Source organism: Phoca vitulina, unplaced genomic scaffold (genome assembly GCF_004348235.1).
Source record: "Phoca vitulina isolate PV1807 unplaced genomic scaffold, GSC_HSeal_1.0 scaffold35, whole genome shotgun sequence".
NCBI classification, from domain to species: Eukaryota; Metazoa; Chordata; class Mammalia; order Carnivora; family Phocidae; genus Phoca; species Phoca vitulina.
Window position 1 is genome coordinate 13,983,327 of NW_022589738.1, and position 27,248 is coordinate 14,010,574.

General features: G+C 42.2%; 2 protein-coding genes across 4 annotated transcripts in view; one reads left to right on the plus strand and one right to left on the minus strand.

Moving 5' to 3' along the window:
- The window catches only part of USP9X (ubiquitin specific peptidase 9 X-linked), a 165,227-nt gene that overhangs the window by 15,819 nt on the left and 122,160 nt on the right, over positions 1–27,248 (plus strand). For 2 of the 3 annotated variants that reach the window (XM_032426560.1, XM_032426563.1), the window contains exon 1: positions 10,469–11,127. The exons of the other annotated variant lie outside the window; for it this stretch is intronic. The gene's annotated coding sequence lies outside the window, so the exon portion shown is untranslated. Of the gene's footprint in view, positions 1–10,468; positions 11,128–27,248 lie in introns of those variants that run through there. 3 annotated transcript variants of the gene reach the window in all.
- LOC116646021 lies at positions 8,276–11,616 on the minus strand. Its single transcript, XM_032426495.1, has 3 exons — positions 11,544–11,616; positions 10,306–11,181; positions 8,276–8,331 (listed from the first exon to the last, which is right to left on the minus strand). The coding sequence occupies exons 1-3, from the start codon at positions 11,614–11,616 to the stop codon at positions 8,276–8,278; spliced, it is 1,005 nt and encodes a 334-aa protein (XP_032282386.1).

Sequence of the window (27,248 nt, forward strand, 5' to 3'; positions counted from 1 at the left end):
GAGAAACATTCTATAGCCCTACGATTAGGTCTCAGTCTTCAGTGAGCCTGGGCCCATAAGCTGTGACCTTCACAAGTGCTTCTCATTTCTTTCCTTTCCCTCCAATATTGGTGAAACAGAAAGGCTAGAGGGGGCTGGGGCTGGAGTTGAGTATTTCCCTCCCCACCTTGTAAAAGGCTAGAGAGACCCTCCTCCCACCCCCTTAGGCTTACTTTCTCCTTACCCTACTGACAATCAGGAGGGCTATTTCTCTTGAAAACATGGTGGAACTCCTAGGGGTAAAATTGAACTGGGCCCTCCCCAGCACATGCACACACACACACACACACACACACACACACACATACACACACTCCTGGAGTCCTGAACTCTAGCTTGTCCACATGGAGCCTCCAGTGATTCATCATTATAGTTTATGTTTTCTTACCTGGGACTGGCTCCAGCTTTAGGGTTCTGTTCTGAGGCTTCTGCTATAGTAAACTGTGATTATCTGTATTTACTGTCTCTCGATTTGGAGGGTCAGCAGGTAGCTCTGTGAGCTCAAATTTCTGATGGATCTAAGAGGAGTTGTTGATTTTCAATCTGTTCAAATTTTCTTGTAAGGATGGCGTTGATGACTTTCAAGCTCCTTATATGTTGGACCAGAAACTAGAAGTCAGTATTTTCTTATCACAGCAAAAGATTAAAAACATGACAGGTGTACATCATGCATCAGTAAAGGTCTGACTATTGATTTATTTATTTTTAAAGATTAATTTATTTGGGGGGGCACGAGCAGGAGGGGCAGAGGGAGAGGGAGAGAGAATCTCAAGCAGACTCTGCACCCAGCACAGAGCCTGATGTGGGGCTCCATCTCACAACCCTGAGATCACAACCTGAGCTGAAATCAAGAGTTGGACACTTAATCAACTGTGCCATCCAGGTACCCCAAGGACTGGCTATTTAAATTATGCTGCATTCACCCACTGGAATACTATGTAATCAAAAAGGCCAGCTCTAGATGTCCTGATATGGAAAGATTTGCAAGATATTTTTTAAAAAATTTTACTTATTGGGCGCCTGGGTGGCTCAGTTGGTTAAGTGACTGCCTTCGGCTCAGGTCATGATCCTGGAGTCCCGGGATCGAGTCCCGCATCAGGCTCCCTGCTCAGCAGGGAATCTGCTTCTCCCTCTGACCCTCCCCCATCTCGTGCTCTCTCTCTCTCTCATTCTCTCTCAAATTAATAAAATATTAAAAAAAAAATTTTACTTATTTATTTTAGAGAGAGAGAGAGTGAGCTAGTGGGGGGCAGAGCAGAGGGAGAGGGACAAGCAGACTCAGCACTGAGTGCAGAGCCTGACGCCAGGCTTGATCTCATGATCCCAAGATCATGATCTGAGCTGAAACCAGGAGTCAGCCGCTCAACCAGCTGAGCCACCCACGTGCCCCCATTTGCAAGATTTTTTTTTTTTTAATATTTTATTTATTTATTTGACAGAGAGAGAGAGAGAGCACAAGCAAGGGAAGTGGCAGGCAGAGGGAGAAGCAGGCTTCCCGCTGAGCAGGGAGCCCGATGTGGGGCTCGATCCCAGGACCCTGGGATCATGACCTGAGCCGAAGGCAGCCGCTCAACTGACTGAGCCACCCAGGCGCCCCCCATTTGCAAGATATTTTAAGTGACAAAATGAAGGTACAGAAAATAAATAGCATGAAAGAGTGTTCTTTGAAGTGAATAAATGTTTGTTTAAAAATGGGTGTGTATCCATATCTAGTATTCTTCAAAATAAGTAAAGGAAATACAATTATCAAAGATTAGTGGAAAATATACCAAAATTACAGCAATCACATTTTAGCATTCTAGGGGTTTTTATTTTTCTAAATTTGGTTACATTATTTCTATAATTTTTTAAAGGAGTATTCATATGAAAAAAATCTGGAAATTATACACAAAAATGATAGTGGTCATTGGTTTCGGTAATGGAAGTAAAGAAAATTTCTCCCATTTGCCAGACATTTTGTAATTTGACATCACATATACAATAATGTTTTTTTGTTTGTGACGCACATGCAGATTGTATTTTGTTTAAGCAACTGATGTCCAGTTAGGCTTGGAACAGGCTGGTTATACCACCTGTTACACTAGCATTCCTAGCACATATTGAAAAGCTATTATAAATCACTATTTTGCTATATAGTCCCATGTTTGTTGAAGGACTTTTTTTTAAAGATTTTATTTATTTATTTGACAGAGAGAGACACAGCGAGAGAGGGAACACAAGCAGGGGGAGTGGGAGAGGGAGAAGCAGACTCCCCGCTGAGCAGGGAGCCCGATGCGGGGCTCAATCCCAGGACCCTGGGACCATGACCTGAGCCGAAGGCAGACGCTCAAAGACTGAGCCACCCAGGCGCCCCTTGAAGGACTTGATAAAGCAGAAAAGACTGGCTGATTTGGAAAGCAATGTAGCATTTCTCCAGTCCTTGAGCAAACCAAGTGAACAATGCAGCCACAAAAAGTAGCACATTCTGTAAACAGCTACTTGAGTCTGCAGACCCAAGAACAGATCGGGAGCAGTGATGTCCTCTGCATTACCTAGATCAACCCAAGAAGAAGCAAGAAGTCCTGAAATGAGCCCAAAAATAAAAAGAAGGGAGAAATTGATGCTATATAGTTGACAGAGCATCATTTGCATTTTTTTCTAAAAAAAAAATAAATTTTATCTAAAAGAAAGAGGCAGAACACATACCTAAGGGCCAAGAAAGAATAGCTGTTTCTAGCAGTCAAAAATGCAATGCTTAGAAGACAAATATAAATGAAAACAAAAAACTGGAAACCTGACCAAATTTGGTTGAAAGAAAGCCTCTTTGTGTTTGTGAAAAGTTTGAATTGCAGCATATATTTAGAGAAATAACACTTGATTACGTCTTATATGTATAAAGTAATTATATGTATTAGAATATATACAGGGGTGCCTGAGTGACTTAGTCGGTTAAGCATCCGACTTGAGATTTCCACTCAGGTCATGATCTCATGGGTCGGGGGATGGAGCCCCGTGTTGGGCTTCCTGCTCAGTGAATGACCAAACATATATTTCTTATATCTTTAGTCTTCATCCAAGGTTCCTGGCTTATAGCTAGCTCCCCAAATCCTTGGAATTTCCTGAGCAGTAAGAGCAGTGGGAGCATTTTTTGTCATAATATTTGGCCTTTTGTCCACAGTTCCTGAAACTTTATGGCTTCAGAGTCATAAAGTGAAATGTGTGTCTTCTTATTCATAACAAGCCCCTTTTCCACCACCACTGGGTATATGTTAACGAGGTGACTTCTGGAAAGCACCTGAGGTTGGAGGCTGGTTGCCAGGAGAATCAACCATAAGATTGGAGGGTTAGAACTTTCAGTTGCTCCCACCCCCCTAATTTCCAGGGAGCAGAGATGGACTGAAATTGAATAGATCACCAATGGTCATTGATTAAGTTAATCTATATAATGAAGCCTCCATAAAAACCCAAAAGGGAGAGGCTTCAGAGAGCTTCCAGGCTGGTGAACAAATGGAGTTATGGGAGGATGGCACACTTGGATAGGGCATGGAATCTCCATGCCTTTTACCCACACTGGTCCCTATGCATCTCTTCATCTGGCTGTTCTTGAGTTATTTGTCCTTTTATAGTAAGTCGGTAATCTATAAGTAAAATGTTTCTCTGAGTTCTGTGAATCGCTCTAGCAAATTAATCGAACCCATGGCTGGTGTCATGGGAGCTTTTGATTTATAGCCATTTGGACAGAAGCATCGGTGATATCCTGGATTTGCGGTTGACATTTGAAGTAGGGTGAGGGGGGCAGTCTTGTAGGACTGAGCCCTTAATCTGTAACCCAAGGTGGGGGTCATTAGAACCTCCAGTCTGTAGCTGGTTTGTCAGAAGCACAGGTAACAACCTGGAACTGTGATTGCCATCTGAAGTGAAGGGCACTTCTGGTGGGACTGGTCTCTTAACCTATGGAATGTGATGCTGTCTCTGGGTGGATCGTGTCAGAATTAAATTGAATTGTAGGACACCCAGCTGGTGTCAGAGAATCGTTACTTGGTGATGTGGGGGAAAACCACCTCCCTCCCACACACATTTTGAAATTGTTGATCAGAACTTTGGAGCTTAATTGTGGTTACTTTTTTTCTGGCATAAGCAATAATATTTCCAAATTAGAGTGGACTTTGAAGAAACTCTAGCACAAGGAAAAATTGGTTGAAAATTTGCATTATAAAATTTCCAGGCTGGCCAAGAAGAAATAGGGAGGGTGTGCTAAAGCAGAAAGCAAGATGGAGCTGAGGTTTTACCAGGCTGCAACCATGTGGAGAGAATGTAGGAAGAATTTGACTTGGTGATTAAATTACCAGATGGTTGGTCTTGGTGACTGCAGTGCAATTTTGATTGTAAAAATGGTTGAGAAGATCAGGTGGACTTTGCAGGTTCACATTTAAATCATGAGGCTTATATTTTAGCTAGATAAGACCTGGAACATTTGGAATCTTCTGGACAGACACACCAACAGAACTATACCACTGTTCAGGAGCCCTGAGTTTAGTAGAACTAGCAGTGGGCCGTGAGTGAGGCATAATCAGCAGCCCCAAGCCATGCTGAGGCTATTTGCTTATGCCATAAACGTGATAGGAAGATCCAGGCTTCTAAGGAGGCATAGTTGTCTTTCTCCAACTGGGACAATGTGTATTTCTTAAGCCTAGACAAAGTAAGTCAGACTGGTAGTAAAAATAAAAGGATCAGATTATTTTGTCCCACGGTGGTTTATATAAAATATGTAAAACAGAACCCTTCAAATTTTAAATAAAACCCAGGAGATTCTAAAACTCTAGAATAAAAGGAGTGAAATAATCCGCCGGAGTCTGCGTACAGGTCCTTGGCTAGGAATTGGTCAGTTTCAGAGAGATTGTCCCATAGCAGGATAGACAGACTACCTTTTTTTTTTTTTTTTAAAGATTTATTTATTCATTTATTTTTTTGAGAGAGACAATGTATGTGTGAATTGGGGGAGGGGCAGAGGAAGAGAGAATCTCAAGCAGACACCCTCTGAGTGCAACTCGGGACTGGATTTCACGACTGAGATCATGACCTGCCCGAAAACAAGAATCAGTCTCTTAGCTGACTGAGCCACCCAGGCGCCCCTTACCGTATTTTTATATGAAAGATAGTAAGTCATCGGGGACTTTCCTCATTCCATTCAAATCACAAAGCCTTCTCTAGGAGACATATTACCAGTTTTATATTAGCTTGGCCATTAACACAGAGGACCTTTTCACAAGTATGAACTATTTAATCCCTTGTCTCTAGAATTTGGGAATGTGTGGCCCTCAAAGTATTAACTAGTATCAGTTTATCCAAGAAGTTCTGTCTGTTCTTTTTTTGTTCTAATTTAAGTACAGTTGATACACAGTGTTCTATTAGTTTCAGGTGTTCAACACAGTGACTGGACAACTCTATAGATTTGCTGTGCTCCCCACAAGGGTAGCTATAATCCATCACCATACAACGCTATTATAATACCATTGACTGTATTCTCTATGCTGTACCTTTCATCCCATACTTTGTATTTTTTCGTTTCATAACTGGAAGCCTGTACCTCCCACTCCCCTTCACCTCTTTTTGCTCATGCTCAACCCCCTCCCCTCTGGCAACCACCAGTTTGTTCTCCATATTTATGGGTCTGTGTTCTGCTTTATTTTGGTTTTTAGATTCCACATATAAGTGAAATCCTATGGTTTGTCTTTCTCTGACTTCTTTCACTTTGTGTCTGTTCCGTAAGATAAGTGTCCTAGTAAACAATGAGTATACTTTATTAAGCATTTCTGGTTGGACAAATAAGAGTGCAGTGGGAAATTTTATGAGGAAATGTAATATGATAAGGCTTTGCTCTACTAAGATAGAACCAGGAAGTAAAAAATTACAGTTTTAAAGCTAAAGGAGGACAAGTGTTAGAAACGAGAAACCAGGGGTGCCTGGGTGGCTCAGTCGTTGGGTGTCTGCCTTCGGCTGGGGTCATGGTCTCAGGGTCCTGGGATTGAGCCCCCCACATCGGGCTCCCTGCTCAGCGGGGAGCCTGCTTCTCCCTCTCCCACTCCTGCTTGTGTTCCCTCTCTCACTGTGTCCTCTCTGTCAAATAAATAAAATCTTTAAAAAAAAAACAAAAAAATGAGAAACCAGGGGGGCGCGGGTGGCTCAGCCGATTAAGCGTCTGCCTTCAGCTCAGGTCATGATCCCTGAGTCCCTGAATCGAATCCCGCATGGGGGCTTCTACCTCTGCCCCTTACCCCCCTCATGCTCTCTCTTGCCCTCTCTCTCTCAAATAAATACATAAAATCTTTTTTTTTTTTAATATTTTATGTATTTATTTGACAGACAGTGAGAGAGGGAACACAAGCAGGGGAAGGTGGAGAGGGAGAAGCAGGCTTCCCGCGGAACAGGGAACCCGACGAGGGGCTCGATCCCAGGACCCTGGGACCATGACCCGAGCCAAAGGCATATGCTCAATGACTGAGCCACCCAGGCACCCCTAAATAAAAAAAAAGAAACGAAACGAGAAACCAAGGGGTGCCTGGGTGGCTCAGTCAGTTAAGGGCTGAACTCTTAATTTTTGCTCAGGTCTCGACCTCAGAGTCTTGGGATCAAGCCCCACATGGAGCTCCCCACTCAGTGGCGACTCTGCTTGGAATTCTCTCCCCCTCTCCCTCCGCCCCTCCCCCCTGCCCCTGTGCAGGCGCAAATTCTCTCTCAAATAAAGAAATCTTTTTTTAAAAAAGAGCGAGAAATCAAAATGAAGGAAGTAAGAAGGAAGGCCTGGACTATATGGACTTTAAGGAGCTTGCACGATGGTACTGAACCTATTCTTTTAACTTGAAACTGTTCATTGCCTAGGCCATTAACTGAGTGGAAGGTGTCAAAAGTGGGCAGTCCTGTAGGCCACACCCACCCGGGGATCCAAGGTGCACATGGTAGCCTCACAGAGCATAGGAAAGAGTGAGTTGCTGGTGAGTTTGACTTGATAGACTAGTTCCCCCTAGAACTGCTGGTGGGAGTGTCATTTATAGGCTAAACCACATCAAAGTGAATTTTTTCCCACTTTTTAAAGATTGTGGTAAAATATATATAACATAAAAGTAATTTTATGTACCATTTTAACCATTTTTAAGTGTACCTTTCATTGGCTTTGAGTACATTCACAGTGTTGTGCACCCATCAACAGTTTTCACTTCCAGAACTTTTTCATCATCCCAAACAGAAACACCCTTATCCATTAATTACTCCCCATTCCCTCCTCCCCCAGCCCCTGGTGACCCCTGTTCTGCTGGCTGTCCATGAATTTGTCTGTTTTAGGTACCTCATGAAGTGGAATCATACAGTATGTGACCTTTTGTGTCTGGCTTCTTTCATTTAGCATAATGTTTTCAAGGTCCATTCATGTAGCAGCCTGTGTTGGAATTTCATTCCTTTTGAAGTCTGAATAATATTCCATTGTGTGTATATACTACATCTTGTTTTTCCACTCATCTTTTGATGAACATTTCGATTGTTTCCACATTTTGGCTACTGTGAATAGTGCTGCCATGAACAAGGAGGAACAAGTATCTGAGTCCCTGCTTCAATTCTTGTGAGTCTATACTTAGGAGTGGAATTGCTGGTCCATAGGGTGATTTTATGTTTAGGTTGTGGGGAACTGCCAAACTGTTTTCTGTAGCAGTTGCCTCATTTTACATTCCTACCAGCAGCACACAAGTGTTCCAATTTCTCCATATCCTTGCCAGCACTTTCTATTTTCCTTTTTTTTTTTTTTTAAATTATAGCCATCCTAATGGGTGTGAAGTGGTATCTCATTGTGGTTTTGATTTGCATTTCCCTCAAGACTGGTGATGTTGAGCATCTTTTCATGTGCTTATTGCCAAAAAAAAAAGCCTGCTGGGATTTTGATCAGGATTGGGTTGACTCTGAAGATCAATTTGGGGGGGTAGTGCTATTTTAACAAAATTAAGTCTTCTCATTCTTGAACATGGGTTGTTTTTCAATTTATTTTGGTCATCTTTAATTTCTTTTAATGATGTTTGTAGTTTTCAGTGTACAGATCTTGCACTTTTAAATTGATTCATTACTATTTTATTCTTTTTGATGTAATGATGTAATAGAATTGTTTTCTTAACTTCATTTTCAGATTGTTTATTGCTAGTATATAAAAATATAATTGATCTTTTTATTATTGATCTTATATCCTGCAAACTTTGCTAAACTCATTTATTAAGCTCTAATAGTTTTCTGTAGTGTATTTCCCAGGAGTTTCTATATATAAGATCATGTCATCTGCAAATAGAGAATAGAGGTGGTTTAATTGGTCCTTTCTTATCTGTGTGCCTTTTAGTCCTTTTTCTTGCTGTGGTTTGAAACACAAGTACAATGTTGAATAGAATTGGTGAGAGTGGACATCCTTGTTAAAGGTGCACTTTTGGTAGGGTTAAAAGACCGGGTGTTCAACACTTTCCAATCCTGCCTGGTGATCATGGGCAAATCACTTATCCTTTCTGTTTATCTAAAATTAGTGATAGCAATATATGTTCTGGCTACCTCACAGGGTTCTGAGGATTAAGTAAAATCATGTGTTTAACAAACCTATGAGTGTACACAGATGGTAGTCTGTGCTCTTTAGGGGCTCATAAGCTAATGGAGAAGAAAAGCCATTCATGGAAATAATTATGAAAACAAGGTAAAATGTGCTATGAATTATTAGGGCTATGAATTTTTTCTTCGGTACCTTGTTAGATAATTTTTGGGGTGAAAACATGAGTCTAGTAATGTACAGAGAAATGATTTTAAAATTTAAGATACTAGTAATGTGCTGTCATCCCCAATTAGTTTGGATTCCATTTTAACAACTCTATTACAAATTAACATAATTATAGCATAACTAAATCTAACTCTGTTCCATCCAAAATATAATAATCTTACTTTATTTTAGGGTTTGCTACAATTTTGCATTTAGTGTCCAAAAGCATTTTTAAGTCTAAAGGAAATCTGGTAAATTAGGAACTGCATTTCTTTTCTCTTCATTTGGTCATCGAAGGTAGACTATAGAATTGATCAAAGCACACCATTTATTTGAAATTAGCCTGATAACCTTCACTTTGGAATATAAACATGTAGAAAATAGTCCATGACATACATGGTGGATGTCGTGGGTTCTTAAGGCCTTTCTCGATTCGAACACTGAATTGTATTGATGATTTGGCAAAAGAGGCTAATGTTGCTGTTCAGTACTGTTTTGTCGCTATGCCTTCCATGGCACTTTTTTTCTTTGCTGTTCTAAGGGCTCCTATACTCAAAGGGTGATCGGTCACAGTCAGTAAGGTTGTGAGGAAGCGCAAGCGCTGTCAGGTACTGATGCTGCAGGATCATGTGAATGAGTTTCTCAGAGCACTTGCTTCATAGAATGGGGGGGACGCTCCCTCAATCCCCCCATGTTCCCCCCCACCCCGCAGGAGATAGCCACACCTTCCCCCTATCGGCGCGGAGCAGGTGGCCAGGCCCTGGAGACCTCACACTGCTGCCACCCCCAAGGTGCCCGCCCAGTGGGCCTGGCTGGCTCACGGGCCAAGTGACGCGGGTCAGCTCTGCCCCCGGGACCCCCACGCACCGCGGGTGCGACCGCCCAGTGCGTGGTCTCAAGATCTCGTCTTTCCGCTGCCCCTCCCCCCATAATCCCGGAAAAAGGGGGAGACTGGTGACGTCATCATCCGGGCACTCGCCGGCGGGGCCACGGCTCACAATGGAACAAAAACAAGCGGCCCAAGTCAAACTCTGAGCGACGCAGCTGCGTTTCGTGCGATTAACCCTGTCCTGGCCACACACTGCCCGATCTCCCAGTTCCTTCTCCGCCGTGGTATGCCCGATTCTTCCGGACCTCCCTTTCCCCATTTGTCCCTGTCCTCGTGTCACCTCTGTTCTCACATCGCTCCCGATATGAGGGGTTTGGAACACAGTTGCCGGTAGTAGCGCGACCCTGGAGGGGCCGGCCGGAAGAATCGGTACTGCGTGAACAATCTACCGCATTGTGTTCCCCTCCCCCACTCCAGCTCTCCGGGTTCCAAGCGCCTCGCGCCTGGCCCGGCTTCCCTGGTAGCACGCGCAACTCTCCCTGGCTCGACGGCCCGGGGTGTAGGAGAAGGGAGCAGAAGGAGCAGCTGAGCCGGGAGGGGGGGGGAGGGAGGAGGAGGAGAGGAGGGCCGGGGGGGCGGGGCCGGGGGGGGGGGGGGGCTGGGGGGGGGGGGGGATCCTCAGGGCTTTGGGCGGCGCTGGGGTTAGTGGGAGTCTGCGCCGCCGCGCTGCTGCCTCCGCCGCCACCAGTGCTGCTGCCGCCGCCGCTACCGCCGCCGCCACTGGCCGAGCGTTTTTTTTTTTCTTTTTTTTCTTTTCTTTTTTTTTTTTTTTTTTTGGCTTGCCGGATCCGCCATATTGGCGAGGACGGGCATCCGCGGCTGCGGAAGCTAGTCTCCGCGGCTGCCGGAGCCGCAACCTCCCAGCACCCGGCCCGTCCGGGCCTCTGCCGCGCGGAGCCCCTCCCCGCGTTGCTCAGCTCACAGGCCTCGCGGGAGCCCGCCGTTGCCGCCTCTCTCCCGGGAGGCGGCCGCCTCAGCCCCCGGTGCTCCGGTCGGCGCCGGGAGCGAGGAGCGAGCCGCAGCAAAGCGACCAGGCCCGGAGTGGGGACAGAGGCGGCCACCAGGGGAAGGTGAAGCCGCCACTGCAGGAGGAGGAGCAGCAGGAGGAGGTGACGCAGGAGAAACGCACGGCCCGGAGCCCGTCTGAGCTCAGTGAGAGCCCGGCCTGAGGGGAGAAGAGGGAAGAGGGCCGCCGCCGCCGGCGGCTGAGGAGGAGGAGGCGGCCGCGGCCACTGCTGCTGCAGGGCGGGCGCGGCGAGCAGCGAATTCCGGCGCCCCCTGTGCAGCTCCCTGGTCTTCACGCCCGCAGCCTCTCGACACACTTTGTAGCCAGTCAGCCCCGGGCCTGGGATGAACCCAGGGTCGGCCTTGTCCTGGGACTGAGTCTTGCAGCTGCCTGCTGCCTCCGCGTGCCCTGCTTCTGAAGAGAAGACGCCTGTGTCGTGCGGTGAGTAGCCTGCCGCGCCGGGACGACGCGCTTCTCCGGGGCCAACAGCTGGATCTAAGTGAGGGGAGGAGGGCGAGGGGGGTGTGCGAGCCCACGGTTCCTCTGTCGGCCGGCCGCTGGCCGGGCCGGGGGCTTCCCGGCTCCCCCTCCTCCGCCGCGGGCTGGGCGAGCGCGCGCGGCGCGGGTGGGGGCGCGGGGCTCCGTTCCGTGCCGAGCCGGCGTCCCGGGAGCGTGTCTGTGTGTTTTGGACTGTAAGGGAAAATGGCTGACGGCTTCGTCCCTCCCCCTCCTCCCCCTTCCAGTCCTGTCTGGGGCCGAGTAGGAGGATGGAGTCTCCGGGCCCGGCGTGCAGCCCCCGCATCGGCGCGGGGGAGCCGGGGTCGGCGGCGGGGGCCAGTCGCCCCCGGCCCCCGGGCTTGTAGCCCGGCGCTCGGCCGACTCGCGGCCGCTCTCCTCCCCAGTCTCGTTCCACTTGACACCAAACGCCATTACTGAGGTGGAGTGATTTGGAGCAGCAGAGCTAGGCCTCGGCTACGCCTGGCTATCAGGCCCGACGACTTGTCCGCCTCTCCCCCCCCCCCCCCCCCCGGCCACCCTCCCGCGATAACCGTCAGCTTCTCCTCGGCCCTGTGGACTGGGGAGCCTGAGCCGGGTTATCGGCCTCCTACACCTCCTTCGTCCCCCTTCATTTGCTGAGGGCCAAAGCCGCGAAAGATGTTTTGATGCGGAAATCGCCTCCCAGCTAGCTTGGACCCACCACCTTTCTATTTTTAACTATTTCTGCAAAAAATACTAGTCTCTGCGAGCTTGGTGATAACGAACCCTTCAGATTTCTTGTGGTACGAGGCTTCGGGTTCGATAAATTGTTTATTTTTCATTCATTGTGAAATACTAAGAGTTAACTGAGCAGGTGTATACATTGTTCTGTAATCGTTGTAGGGACTTCTGTGGGGACTGGAACTTAACACGGGAATTTAAGATTTCCAATAGAACCTGCTTAAACTAAGCATATTTTTTGGAAGTACCATAGTTATAACCTTAATTGGATTTTCCACCGTGCAGCTTACAGGTGTGTGTAATTTCTTCGGACTCTTTGAATTTAACTGAGCGAGTTGTAGTTGTAAATATTCGTGCCTCATTTTGGGCGGAGGGAAGTATTTGTAGCCGTCTTTTACCTGGAAACACACGAGCCTCCTAAATCTACATAATGTTTGTATACCTTCACTTCTGAGGAAGAATCTGGGCTGTATTTATTGATTAGGAAACTTTACAGCAGGTACTTAGCCCTCTCTTGGAGCTCATTATCTACTCTTAGTGATTATATAGTAAGGACTCATTAACCATGACTAGCTTGGCTTTCTTAATCCGTACACTTGAATTTAAAAATAGAGACTGCAAACTCTCCTTTAGATCTCCCTGGTCTACTGATTCAGTGGGCTGCCATTTTGGTTTCAGCAAATGCCTCCCAAGTTCTTAAAGATTAAGCTTTATTGTTCCAGTGCCTGCATAGAGTGAAAATCAGAAGTATTTGGAATGGTGAACTCAATGTTTATTACATTTTGTTTTCTTTATTTTAAAAATAAGGCATTTGGAGTATACGAATATTTTCCCCCTACCCTTTTTCCTGTATTTTTTTGCACGGACATTCAACTTGGAATTTTTAATGTGTTATCTTAATGTTCTCATGCCATTTCTTTCTTTTGTTTGCTGACCTTGGTAGTTTCTGAGAGGGAAAATTTCTGGAGGGATTGAATAATGGCAAGAACAGTACATGTGAGAATCTAAATTCTTTAGAAAGTTACTTTGAAGGGCAGATTTTACCTTTCACCAAATTATTGTAATCTCTCGTTGGTGTTCCATACTTCTCTTGTTTTATCGATGGAATGCTCAAGTAGGATTTACTCTGGATGTTTTTTTCTTCCAGGCTCTTGAAATAAATATTCTGACATCTCAAGAAGATGAGGGATTTCGTGGATGGCTCTTCAAAGATAATTTTTTTTTGAGATGGTATTAATAATGCTGTTTATAGTTTTTGAAAATGGATGTTTTGTCATTAATTTGCTAGTCAAGTGCTTAATTAGTTGGATACAAGCAAGCGTTCTTTCAGTTTATTTTATAAGGTCAACTTTAATAGAGTTTTTATACTTAAGTTCCAGGATTTTAGTATTGAAACCAATCTTTGTTTAAATTAGGTTAAGAAAGTTGTTTGAAACATATGGGGGCGTGTTAAAGATCAGTCTTGTAAGTCTTGGCAATTGGGAATGGATCTTATTCTGTGGTTCTTGAGCTAGTTGGGTTTTTTTGGTTTTTTGGTGGGGTTGTTTTGTTCTGTTTTTGAATTCTAAAATAATGTGAGGGTTTCATAATAGCCTGCATTATATTTCCCCTCTTGCTGGTATGTTTTCCGAATCTTGAATTTTTTTTTCCTAAAAATCGAGGGGGGGGGAGATTTTAGTCCCTCCCCCCCCTTTTTTTTTCTTTTTTGAGTTGTATTTTTGAAAGCTGTCCAGTTTGTTGCCAAGTTCTTGTCTTAGTATAGGGTCTAACATTAGTGTTTGGGAAAGGGTTAATGCGTTGACCCTCAACCCTTGACTGCACATTAGAATCACTTAGGGGAGTTGGGGGGTGGGAAACTGATGCTTGGATCTCCCGCCCTAAGACTGATTGGATCTCCCGCCCTAAGACTGATTAGTAGGTCTGATACGACTGATTAGGTCTGATACGGGTCCTGGGCAAAGGTTTATGTTAAAACCACTGTGGGTGATTTTCATGCAGTCCGGGTTGAATACCACTGTTAATGCTGTTAGTATGTTCTTATTGAAGTTTAAAGCAGATAAGTAAGAAGATGGATTTTTTTTTCTCAAATGTTTTCAATTATCAGCATAAATAGTATTGTCTTCATCATACAGGTGAGGGATTGAGGTCTGTCAACCAGTGGTGTTTCAGCTACGGTGCCACATTAGTGAAATGACACTGATCACTATTTTTAAAAAACATTTGGAACTTTCGTTTGTTTCCTGAACCAGAGTAGCTTTAGATTAAAATTTTAATAAAAATATGACAATCATCTGCAATTTGGGAAATAACCTAGTTAGCCAGAGAGGTGCTAAAAGCTTTGCAGCAAGTAGGTTCTTCCTTTTCCATATGTCTCCCAACATGTTCTGGTTGATTAGTTGGTGGGTGTGTTTATGACTAAAATAATGTTAGGCAACATAACGTTCCTAAAAGATGTAAAATCCAGGCATTTGTCTCCCAGTAATTTATTTAAATGATCTCATAAATGAACATTTAGTATCATGTGAACTTCTATTATCTCAATTTGAAAATTCTGAGTTTTATTTAGCTTAGTTTAAAATCAGTATGATTTTCACAAACAGTTTTCAAAACTAAGGATTTCATTTTGCATTTTTGTAGTATCGCTCAATAATTTTATGGAATAAATGAAATAGCAATAAACGCCTTTATTTGGTGTTTATTTCTCTTAATTCTCTTGGTCCGTTGTGTTAAATTCTGTACTGAGGCTGGGGGGAAAGCCTGCTAATGTGGAATCTATGAGCTTTCTTAATGTGGCACAAGATCTCAAAGATCTTTCTGTTAATGGTCATTGTAGTCTTATTTTCTATGGTATAAAGTATCAAAAGGAAGAAGACTTCATAGAACTTTTGATACTTACGTTTATTGGAGTTTGAATTATTACTGTTGAATATAAAGTAATGACCAATGTAATATATTTTTAAGGAATAAGAAGTGAAAAAGTATACTTTTAAGATATCTTTCCTAAATTTATTCTTCATATGTGCCTGTGTCTTGTGGGCTTCAGTATGTACGCACACACTATACATGTATTCAGCAGCAAATGGGTTTTTAATTCTACTTCCAGCTACTGTCTAACAATGATTTTCTACCTCAGCTGTGGATCGGAATCACCTGTAGAGCTTTTTCAAAATTATTTTCCAAAAATAAAAAAAGCTATTTTCCTAGGTCTTAACGCTCTGGAAATTATGATTAAGTTTGGGGTAGAAACTAGGCATTTGAAAAACTCAATATTTCTGATGTGCAGCGAGGGGGTTCTTTGCACTTCATTTGAGGGAAAGGGAAGATCTGATACTTTGAGTTTTGTGTGGTACCATTAGGCAGTATGAGTTTAGTTTCGCCACTCACACTGCCAAAAATTCCAGACATAAAGTAGCAAAAAAGTTCAGAAGCTAGATTAATAGTTCAGGATTCCAGAGTTTTATGTACATACACCCCCCCCCCCCAAATTCATTATCTCTTATGAGCACCTTCTTGGAGTTAAGGTTCCAGCTCCAATACTAGCTTATTAATACCTGTTTTAAGGCATTAGTTTGCTTTTTATCCATCCAACAAATATTTATCGGGCATCTACTACGTGCCAGGTACTTTTCTAGAGATTGCTATTGTCTAGAAGCTTATGTTGTAGGAAGTGAGGAGCATTGGACTGGCTGATCTCTAAAGTCTTTCCTAGCTCTAATTTTGTCATTCTTTATTGTGCTTTATAGATGGAGACTGAATTTTGTTATAAGAAATATACCTAGTTATGGTATAATCCAGTGGAGTTTTCCTTTTATCTTTCAGTTTCTTTTCAATAGAATTTCATTCTGATCTCCAGTCTTCTCCAGTGAGCACAAAAGTCAGGTACAGTAGAAATGGATTAGAATTCTTGCATATTGAGTTTAGGAATAGCTGTACTTGCAGTGCTTTTACTATTTGGCCAGGAATTAAATACCCTGGTGTCCAACCCTTCTTCCTGCTGTTCCTTTTTTGTATTGCTGCTCTGTCAGTTACCTCTACGCTGTTGGTGTGTTTTTCTTTTTGTTTTAATTATTTTGTTCAGATGCTTCGATTTTTGTCCTCCAAATTTTAGATTTGTGGCATTCATCTCATCAGACTCAAGATCCTAAGTCACTGATACATCTCTAGTACCTAGAAAGTGCCTGGCACACAGATATTCAGTAATTATTTGTTGGATGAATAGTCAATTCACCATATTATATTCTGGTATGATTTCTCTATTTTTTTTTTCTAATTCTCTTTATTACTTGGAGTCACTTAACTTGACCTGATCATTTTTTTATTCATTTATTTTTATTTGTTTGTTTGCTTTTAAAGATTTTACTTATTTGAGCGAGCAAGAGAGAGCACAAGCAGGGAGGAGAGGCAGAGGGAGAAGCAGATTCCCTGCTGAGCAGGGAGCCTGATGTGGGACCCGATCCCAGGATCCTGGGATCATGGACCTGAGCTAAAGGCAGATGCATAAGCGACTGAGCCACCCAGGCGTCCTGATAACTGTTTTATGATGAGCAGTCCTGAAAGGAGTCTTAGATCTCAAACTCCTTGTTTTTCAGATGAACATGGCTGCTGAAGTAACTTGACTAAGATAGTGTGCATAGACTACCTTCTGCATGAAGCTCTGTCCATATTTAATAAGGCACAGTAACTATTCTTTGATTTTCATTACCTTTGTAGTCACTGTCCTAAAATTCACACTTAAATTTCTCTCTGGTGATGGATAATGGGTAATAAGGTCAGCAATTCTGTCCTTTACCTTTGTGTATTATGGAGCATATAGAATAATCTTTACAATAACTGCCTGAATGGCAAAATCTGGAGGAATATTTGACTCCCAGTACCTAGAACTGTATACAAAATTGATGTATCATCACATTTTGGCTTCTTTCAGTTTGTCCTTCTGTAACTGATCAATCATAGAAGTTTTGAACACTAGACCCATATTGATTGGTCAGCCATTATCAGAGGAATTGTTTTCCTTGGCATGATTTTGAGCTGGTTGTCTTGGATCCCATCCTTGGTTGCAGAGCCTGTAAAGTAGGAAGAGAAGAAAATTTAGACGAAAAAAAGGAGTAGAAGACTCCCTTTCCTATCCTGTTTATGCCAATTTCCTTCCTACTGACTTTGGTGTTTATTCAGAATTTAGGTTATTATATCTCTCTGTTGTGGTCTTTTCTCTCAGTTGGTTACTTCTAAGAACTGAGTACCTCTACTCAATTAGACACCAGAAAGCATGGAAGTTACTACATGGTATTAGACCCATGTTGTATCTAACCATGTATTTTGTCCCTGATCAAGGTAGTGTAGAAAGATTTCGTTGTTCTCCTTGCTTGATAATACTTCCCAAATTCAAATCAGGGATCAGCAGACTTTTCTGTAAAAAGCTAGATCGGAAATGTTTTAGGTTTGCATGCTAAGAGGCGAAATTGAGGATGTTAGGTCAATTTTCTATTGGTGAAATTTAAAATATGGTGCAATTATTTGTAATTCAGATCTAATAAGAATAGAATGGGGGGGCTCATAAATACATTTTTTTGCCTAATGGAGGATTTAAAGTTAGTGTTCCCTGTCATTAAACTGGTTGTAAATGTTCCTGTGTGAAATGCATTCTCAGCTTGTGGGCTATACAAAAACAGGAGTTGGATTTGGTCTTTGAACATAATTTGCCAGCCCTGGTTTAGGGCAAAGTTCTAAAACCTGGAGGGTTTGTTATAGATTTTTGGGCCCCCTGAGTTTGATTCAGTAAGTATGGGATGGGGCTCAAGAGTATATATTTCTGGGGCACCTGGGTGGCTCAGTCATTAAGTGTCTGCCTTCAGGTCAGGTCATGGTCCCAGGGTCCTGGGATCGAGCCCCCACATCGGGCTCCCCACTCTGCAGGAAGCCTGCTTCTCCCTCTCCACTGCCCCTGCTTGTGTTCCCCCTCTCTCTTCTTTGTCAAATAAATGAATAAAATCTTTAAAAAAAAAAAAAGGTGTATATATTTCTAGCAAGTTCCCAAGTATGGAACTACCATTGGAGAATTACTGGCTTAGAGATGAATTCCAGCATATCTTATTTTTCTTCAGGCTTATCATTTTGTCTAATTTTTCTTGAATCCTTTTTATTTTGTACTTTATTTTAAATTCTGCACTTACATGTTAAACGCTTATTATGTACTAGGTATTGTACCAGATAACAGGGATACAAGGTGAGCAAAACAGAATTGTTCCTGTCACATATACTGGTTAGAGTGAGTTTAAAAATCAGTTTCTGGGGCACCTGGGTGACTCAGTTGGTTGACTTTGGCTTAGGTCATGATCTCGGGGCTCTAGAATTGAGCCTTGAGTTGGGCTCCCCACTGAGTGGCGAGTCTGCTTGTCCCTCTGCCCCTCCCCCTGCTCGTGCATGCACGCACACTCTCGCAAATAAATAAATAAAATCCTTAAAAAAAAATCAGTTTCCACAAACCCTTTAGAGCTAGAGTCTATGAAACAAAAAGCACCATTTTGAAAGCAGGGCAGTGGTGTTCGATGCTCGTTAAAGGAAAGCTAAATTGGAAGGAGACATTACAAAATAAATACTTCATTAATTTGATGTCTTAGGGGATAATGTTCTGTATAAATGAATTTTTCAGATCACCAAAGCTTATTTTTATTTTTTCAAGATTTTACTTATTTATTTAACAAAGAGCATGAGCAGGGGTAGTGGCAGGAGGAGGAGCAGGCTCCTTGCTGAGCAGGGAGCCTGATGCGGGGCTCGATCCCAGGCCCCCCGGGATCATGACCTGAGCCGAAGGCAGACGCTTAAGCGACTGAGCCACCCAGGCGCCCCCAAAGCTTTTATTTTTTTATTTTTTTATTTTTTTTTAAAGATTTTATTTATTTATTTGACAGAGACACAGTGAGAGAGGGAACACAAGCAGGGGGAGTGGGAGAGGGAGAAGCAGGCTTCCCGCCGAGCAGGGAGCCCGATGCGGGGCTTGATCCCAGGACCCTGGGATCATGACCAGAGCCGAAGGCAGACGTTTAATGACTGAGCCACCCAGGCGCCCCTCAAAGCTTACTTTTAAATACCTAAACCAGTTTGTTATTTGATGAAAGGCTTTCTAACGATGTTACATACTTTATAATTTTCATCTGATTATGAAATTATTGTATTCTGTTAAAATGTTTGGGGAGCATGAGGGAATAAAAGCAAAAGAAAGACACAAACCCCACCTCTGATAATTCCATCATGTAGAAGCAACCATATTACGTAGATGTGTGTTAAATCAAAAGTTCTCATCAGTTACGTAATTCACTAAGTCATGTATCCTGTGTCTGTGGTCCTGTGCCTCCACTTCTGCCGCAGGACTTGAGTGTGTGCCATTTGTTCATCCTGCCTAGGAGACAGTTTTCATGTCCCTCCTCCCTCCCCTGCTCCTTTTTTAGCTACTGCATTTGTAAACACTGCTGCAAACTTTAATTATGAAGTTGGTTTTCATATAACATAACTTAATTTCCCGCCATTTTTTTTTCTTTATCCCCCACTCCCCCATCCTTCATTTACTTGACTCGCCCAATTCTCCACACACTCCTTATTCTTTCACACCTCTATTTTATTTCTTCAGTATCCTTTTTAGGATAAGTTTCCTATTCTTTGTATCAGCTGGAGGTCCCAAACTTAATATCCTTGAGACAGGGAACTGATTAGGGATTTAAGTCTTTAACATTACTGGGTTAGGTTGTGCTCATTGGTTATGTTGGTTGACTTTGTTCAGTGGTGGATGAAATAATTACACTGACACAGGAAATTAAGTATGGCAAATGTGTAGTAAAGCTTATAATACTTTCCTGCACTCTGAGAGTTGGAAAAACCTCTAGGAACACGTGAATCTATTGTTTGGCTTTGGAATATTTGATTTCTATCACATTTTCAGGAATGCATTCTGTATGAAAGGGAAGAGTACTGCCTAGGCTCTTGTGAAAGTGATTGCAGAAAAAGTCATTTACTCGTATTTAATCAGTATGTATATAGTTGTTTACTATATCCTTTGTAGATATAAATCACTTATCCAAAGTTCTTTCGAGTTTTTGACTTGGAGTGTGTCAAGCTGGGGTGAAAGGGATTGTAAGTCCAGGCTGAGGGTTGGAGGAGGAACCTAATGTACTCCCTGCAGGTGTATTCCTTGTCTGACTGGATGTCATTATCTGAGCCATATAAATGTCAGCTGTCTCAAATTGCTCCTACTCAAGCATTACCTTAGTTATTCTCTGTGCATCATGGGAAGAAGAATCATGTCAGTGAAAGGAGAAATGGCAAGACTCTGCGGGCTCTGTTCATCTACACAGCCACAAGAATCGTGTTCAGGTATCTGCTTATCTCTCCCTGCATACTCAAAATTGGGGCACTTGGCTGGCTCAGTCGGTGGAATGTGCGACTCTTGATCTCAGGATCGTTAGTTCAAGCCCCATGTTGCATGTAGGACTTATTTAAAAATTAAAAAATACTGCCCAAAATAGACCATGGCAGCTCTATCCAAAGGAGGTCATTCTGACATAATTCCAGTCTGCTTTTCCAAGGTGATTTCTTGTTCTCCCATCTAATCAAACAATCCATACTTGACGTGGATGCCCCAGCCTTTCCTATTCCCGTGGTTTTACTTCTTGGAGCTCCATCTCCCCTTTGTGGCTAGCCTCCAGTGTCTAGCTCACAGGCTATTTTTGTGAAGTATTTTCTAATTTTCTTTAGTTGGAAATTGGTCTTTACCCTCTCTGAATTCTGGTAGCATTTTTCCTGTGCTTTTCTTTTGGCCTTAACTTACTCTACTACTTTTTGTTTGTGTTTCTTCAGATAAAGCCCCTGGAAGGTGGCTCTGGAAGTTCCTGAGGCTCAGTTGATAGTCTAAGTCTGAACTGTCTTTTGTAGGTGGTCAGAACCTCCCTCAGCCTGATTGAGAGAGTGGTATAGTAGGTAGTAAAGAGCTCTAATCTCAGTCAAAAGGCTTAGGTTACAGTTATAATTCCTCTACCAACTAGTGAGGAAGTTCCTTAACCTCCATGAAATCGTAAAGTGAAGGCTTTGGATTGGGTGATTGCTTTCTTATAACAATGAATTCATTCATTTAATACCATACCGGCACAAGGGATACAAAGGTGATTAATTCTTACTTTCTAAGCTTTATTGTCTAGTAGGCTAGACAATTATACATGTGATAAGTCCTATGTTACATAGAGGTGTGAAAAATGGAATAGTAGAAGAGATGAAGAAATCATTGTAGTTTGAGGTTGGGTGAGGTTTGCTGGTCTTTAGAAGTGTACTCTTTTTGTTGGCCCTATGAATTAGAGCAGGGACTTCTGGGCAGAGGGAGCAACTCGAGATTAGGGTTGGTTTGTTGGTTTTTGTGTAATTTTGTTTTTTAGAGAGCGCATGTGCACACACGCGAGGGGCGGGGGTGGGGGAGCTGGGGGGAAGGGCAGAGAGAGGGAGAGAGAATATCAAGCAGCCTCCACGAAGTGTGGAGCCCTATGTGGGGCTCCATCTCACGACCCTGAGATCATGACCTGAACTGAAACCAAGAGTCAGATGCTTAACCAACTGAACCACCCAGGTACCCCAAGATCAGGGTTTTTAACCTTAACACTATTGACAGTTTGGGCCATATGATTCTTGTGTGGGGTGCTGTGCTATTCCTTTCTGGCCTCTACCCACAAGATGCCAGTAGTACCTGCTGCCCCTCCCCCCATTGTGACAACTAAAAATGTTTCCAGACATTGCCTACTGTGTCCTAGGGACAAAATTTGAGAACCACTACTTGAAGTGGAGGAATTGAAGTGAAACTACAGTATTTTAGAGAAAAGTTAGTAGTAGAATGTAGAAGGAGCATTGGAGATAATTGGGAGGGAAGGGGTTGTGGGAGGTGAGGCTATATCACAAGGGACGAACTTGTGTGCCACATTAGGGCACTTCTGTTTGTTTTTAGGGTAATGAGATGGACTTTTATTTATTTATTTTTAAGATTTTATTTATTTATTTGACAGAGAGACAGCTAGAGAGGGAACACAAGCAGGGGGAGTGGGAGAGGGAGAAGCAGGCCTCCCGTGCAGCAGGGAGCCCGATGCAGGGCTCGATCCCAGGACCCTGAGATCATGACCTGAGCCGAAGGCAGCCGCTTAACGACTGAGCCACCCAGGTGCCCCATGAGATGGACTTTTAAATTAAGTGAGATGATTAGGTTTGTGTTTCTGAAAGATAATTCTGATGGCATTGTGGCAGACATGTCAGAGAAGAGTTGGGGAGCCAGGAGAATTTGAGGCAGTATTTTTAACACTTTGGCTGAGAGATGATAAGAGAATGGTTGAGGGAATGGAGTAAAGGACGTGAGATATCTGGGACTCCCCTTGAATGAGGGAGTTGCTGCTAATTTGATTTTGGCTTCCGTCATTGAAGGGATTGTTGAGCTGGAAAGCAAAGCACCTTTATTGTCTTTCCCTTCTTCAACTCTTTCCCCCATTCCCAATTTCATCTCTCCACTTGAGAGCTTCTGACTGTTGATATGTGTCAAAAGGTCATAGAGAGGAATCTGGGTTATAGAATGACTGTATTTTCCCAGTGTGGCTCCATTACTTAAACAGTGGATTATCAAAGCACATGCTTTCTTGCCTCCTCCCTCCCTTAAAATGTAGGGGACTAGAATCTGGTATCCAGAGACTGTTAACTGTTGGCTCGCCATGCTTTGTACAGGCATTATTTTACAGCTTTTAAATTAGCTTGATACACAAAAGTAGAAGAATAATCTTATTGTTTAAATAATTGCATTAATTCCACTCGCTCCTAGTTTGGAGGGTTTTTTTGTTTCAAAACAGCATTCGTATTTGAATTGAAAATGGTGTAGTCAGTGGGAGGGTACTGGACTCCAGTCAGAAGGGCTGTGTTTTAGTTCCAGTTATCCTGCTCTCTCTCTGTTAATCACTTAATTCTTGGGTCCTCATTACTCTTTATCTGTAAACCACGGTGTTGGACAAGAGATGACTTAAGCTACCACCTTTTTTTTTTTGTTTTTGAGTTAATAAATTTTATCTTTATCCCTAGAGATGTGGAAAAAACTGGATTCCAGAGAAGAAAAATTTTCAAGTAAAGAAAAATGGGAAAGGTAAAAAAAAGTTAATAGATTTAGGAGTTGTTGGATTTAGATTGACAAGTAAAAGGAGGGATAAGAAAATAATTTCAGTGTTCCCTTTAACTTGTTTTTCCTCTGTGTGTCTGGGTTTTTCTGGAGGGCTTTATTTTATTTAGATTCTTATGGGCTAATTGTGCTTGGCCAACAGCTTGTAGTGTGAATTTAGGAAGCACAGACTTGGTAGCCAGGATATAATTTCTTTGCTGGCAGAGCAGCCTAGAGTTTGGTTAAGTTTTCATCTGAAGTCTAGCTTAAGCTTTAAGGACAAAGTGCTGTTAAAAAATGATGTAGCCAGCTAGGGAAAATAATATTCGGGAGAAGTTGTTTTTTCTGAATTGAGAATGAAAGTATGCAGATAAATATAGTAGCGGTGATTTGTCTAGTGCAGATGGTTTCAGAGAAAATGTTGATACCTTGTTTTTCATCACTACAAGAGAAATAGCAAAAGAAGCTCATTATTTTCGTTGTATATCATTAGGCCAGTCATTCTCAAACTTGTGCTCTCAGGACCCCTTTATACTTAGGCCTCAAAAGGCTTTTGTTTATGTTGAGTTAATATCCTTTGATGTTTACTATTTTGGAAGTTAAAATGGAAAAAAAGTTTTAAACTTGTGTATGCATGTAAAAGTAAAACTCATTGCATTTTTTTTTTTTAAAGATTTTATTTGAGAGAGAGCACACGCTAACGAGGGGGGCGGGGAGCAGAGGGAAAGGGAGAAGCAGGCTCTCCACTGAGCAGGGAACCCAACATGGAGCTTGATCCCAGGACCCGAGATCATGATCCGGGCTGAAGGCAGACGCTTAACCGACTAGGCCACCCAGGCGCCCCAAACCCATTGCATGTTAATGTAAATACTTATGAAAAATAGCTTTTCTAAGAAAACAGAAATTAAGTGAGCAGCAGCGTTGCATTGTCCTACATTTTTTGCGGATATCTCATGTTTGGTGTAACAGAAGAAAGGTAGATTCTGCCTTTAATCTCTTGTGATAGAATACATCATGTAGCCTTTGGAAGAACTCCACTGTATACTGGAGAGAGAATGACAGTGACAATAGCAAATAATGTCTTATTATTAAAACAATTTTGACTTCTTGGATCTCCTGAAGGGGTCTCAGTGGACCACACTTTGAGAACCAATGCCTTAGACTCCCAAAGGAAGTTTGACATTATCTTTCAAGTGGCTTACCTACTATAAATTTTTATTTTTTAAATTGAGATATAAGTTGCATATAGTGAAGACCACGAGTCTTAAATGTGTAGCTTGATAGATTTTTTTTTTTTTTTTTACAAATGTACACATCTGTGTAACAACCACTTAGATCAATATATCATTTCCAGCATCCCAGAAGGCTCCTTTATGCCGCCCCCTGAAAAGAAACCCTAATAATCCCTCTTTTTAAATTTTATTTTGGGGGGGCTTGAACTCATGATGTTGTGATCAAGACCTGAGCTGAGATAAAGAGAGGGATGCTCAACCACCTGAGCCACCCAGGCGCCCCCTCCTTCTGTCTTTCAGTGAATTAATTATACCTGTTTTTGAAAGCTTCATATAAATGGAATAATAGAATATGCACTCTTGTCTTTGGCTTCTTTTGCCCCACATTATTAATTTCTTTTTCGTTACTGTGTAGTCATTGTATGAAAGACACCATGATTGATTTATCCATTCTGTTTGTGGACATTTCGATTGTTTATAGGGTTTTCCCTAATTATAAAGAATGTTGCCATGATCATTTTAGTACATGTCTTTTGGTATACACCCAGAAGTGGAATTGCTGGGTTATCGGATATGTATCCGTTTAGTTTTGGTAGATATTGCCAAACAGATTTCCCAAGTTGTTGGTGTACCAGTTTAGAATCCCACCACTGTAGTTCCTATTGCTCTTCCTTAACAACACTTAGTATTGTCCTTTTAACTTTAGCTGGTTTCGTAGAGGTTTAGGAATCTCTAATTGTGGCCTAAATATTCATTTGCTTGTATCTAATGATGGTTAGAACCTTTTCATATGCTTAGTAGTTTTTCTGCTGTTTAACTCTTGCTTACCTATAAAATCTGAAGTTTGGCTAGTAGACAGCTTGAAGCCTCTTGTGGCTCAAAATCACTAGTTGAGTGAATTCTTGAAAATATGAGGTATTTTTTTAATGAACTTAATTGATAATGATAATGGGGTTAAGCATTGCTGTTAATTTAAAGAAAATTATGCATGTTTGGCTTTAGAGTATGTCTGGAAAGATCTTTGCTCTTCAGAGAGGCTTTAGAAATACCAAGAAGATAAGAAATAACAAGTGTTGGTGAGGATGTGGAGAAAAGGGAACCGTTGTGCACTGTTGGGAATGTAAATTGGTGCAGCCACTATGGAAAACAGTATGGAGATTCCTCAAAAAATTAAAAATAGAACTACCATGAGATCCAGATCCAGTAAGTCCACTACTGGGTATTAATCTGAAGAAAATGAAAATGCTAATTCGAATACATTTATGCACCTCCATGTTTGTTGCAGCACTATTTACAATAGCCAAAATACAGAAAGACTCTGTAAGTGTCCATCAGTGGAGAAGTGGATAAAGAAATTGTGGCGTCTGTCTATTCCATTGTGTGTGTATATACAATGGGATTCAGCCATAAGAATGAATCTTGCCATTTGTGACAGTGTGGATGGACCTTGAGGGCATTATGCTAACTGAAATCAGTCAAGGACAAATACCACATGATCTCTTATATGTGGAATCAAAAAACAAAAATCAGGCTCAGAGATACAGAGAAAAGGTTGGTGGCTGCCAGAGGTGGGGGTGGGGAAGAGATTAATGGATGAAACGGTAGGTCAAAGGGTAAAAAAGTGGGGGACACCTGGCCGGCTCAGTCAGTAGAGCATGTGACTCCTCATCTCGGGGTTGTGAGTTCAAGCCCTATGTTGGGCATGGAACCTAGTCCAAAAAATAAATAAATACAAATGTGTTCAATGTCCAGAGAGAAAAAATAATAAAACAGGAAGCTTACTTGATTCTGCATTGGTTCCGCTGTCCAGGACTTCTTTATGCATTCCAATAAGTGTCTAAGCTTAGCTGTGAATCTTTTTTGTGTGAAATTCACACTTGTGAAATGCATTTTAAAGCATTTACTTGCTGTCCTTCTTTGGTAAATTCTGGAAGAGCAAAAACAGTCGTTTTTATGATTATATCTTAAGGGTCTGGTAGGGAGTCAGGTATTCACCAAGGCAAATTGTCTTTTTCATAGATTTTTTTTTTTTTTTCCATCCTGTCTTTAATTATTTAACCAGATTTCACCTATATAAACATGTCTTAAGGGGAATGGGCAAGGATATAGATAATCCTTGAATACCCTTAAGAGTATCTGATTTATTTTAATATGATTGCATATGTTTTATTTATCAGTGACCTTTTTGTATAGGCCAAATTTCCCTTGTTAAAATGTAACACCTAATGCCAGAGATAGGAGAAATGGTGAAGGCCACTCCGTGGTACTTGAGGAGATTGGTGCTAGTCTTCTGATCCACTTACTCTGAACTACTGTTAACATTAGCTGCATTAGCCTATTCCATACTGCTGCTTTTGCCTTTTCTCCTCCATCCCTGTATACGCTTAGTTGACTTGCTACTCATGGTTACTCTTTAAGATGCAGCTCACATGTTGTTCTTCTGAGAAGCTTTTGTAGATACTTTAAAGTTTTTATTTTTTAAAGATTTTCTTTCTTTATCTTAGAGAGAGTGGGTGCACGAGTGAAGGGAGGGGCAGAGGGAGAGAATCTTCAAGCAGACCCCGAGCTAGGCATGGAGCCCAACACAGGGCTGGATCTCACAACCCTGAGATCATGACCTGAGCCGAAACCAAGAGTCGGATGCTTAACTGACTGATCAACCCAGGTACCCCTTAGGTTTTTATTTAAATTCCAGTTGGTTAACATACGGTGTAATACTAGTTTCAGGTGTACAATATAGTGATTCAGCACTTCCGTACAACACCTGGTGCCCATCACAAGAGGTGCACTCCTTAATCCCCATCACCTATTTCACCCATCCTCCCACCCAAACTTTTTATTAAGGAAAAATCAAACATACAAAGATGCAGATAAACTCCTATCACCTAGTTTCACTTTATGGCTATTCTTTTTTATTTTTTTATTTTAATTTATTTTTTTATTTTTTATTTTTT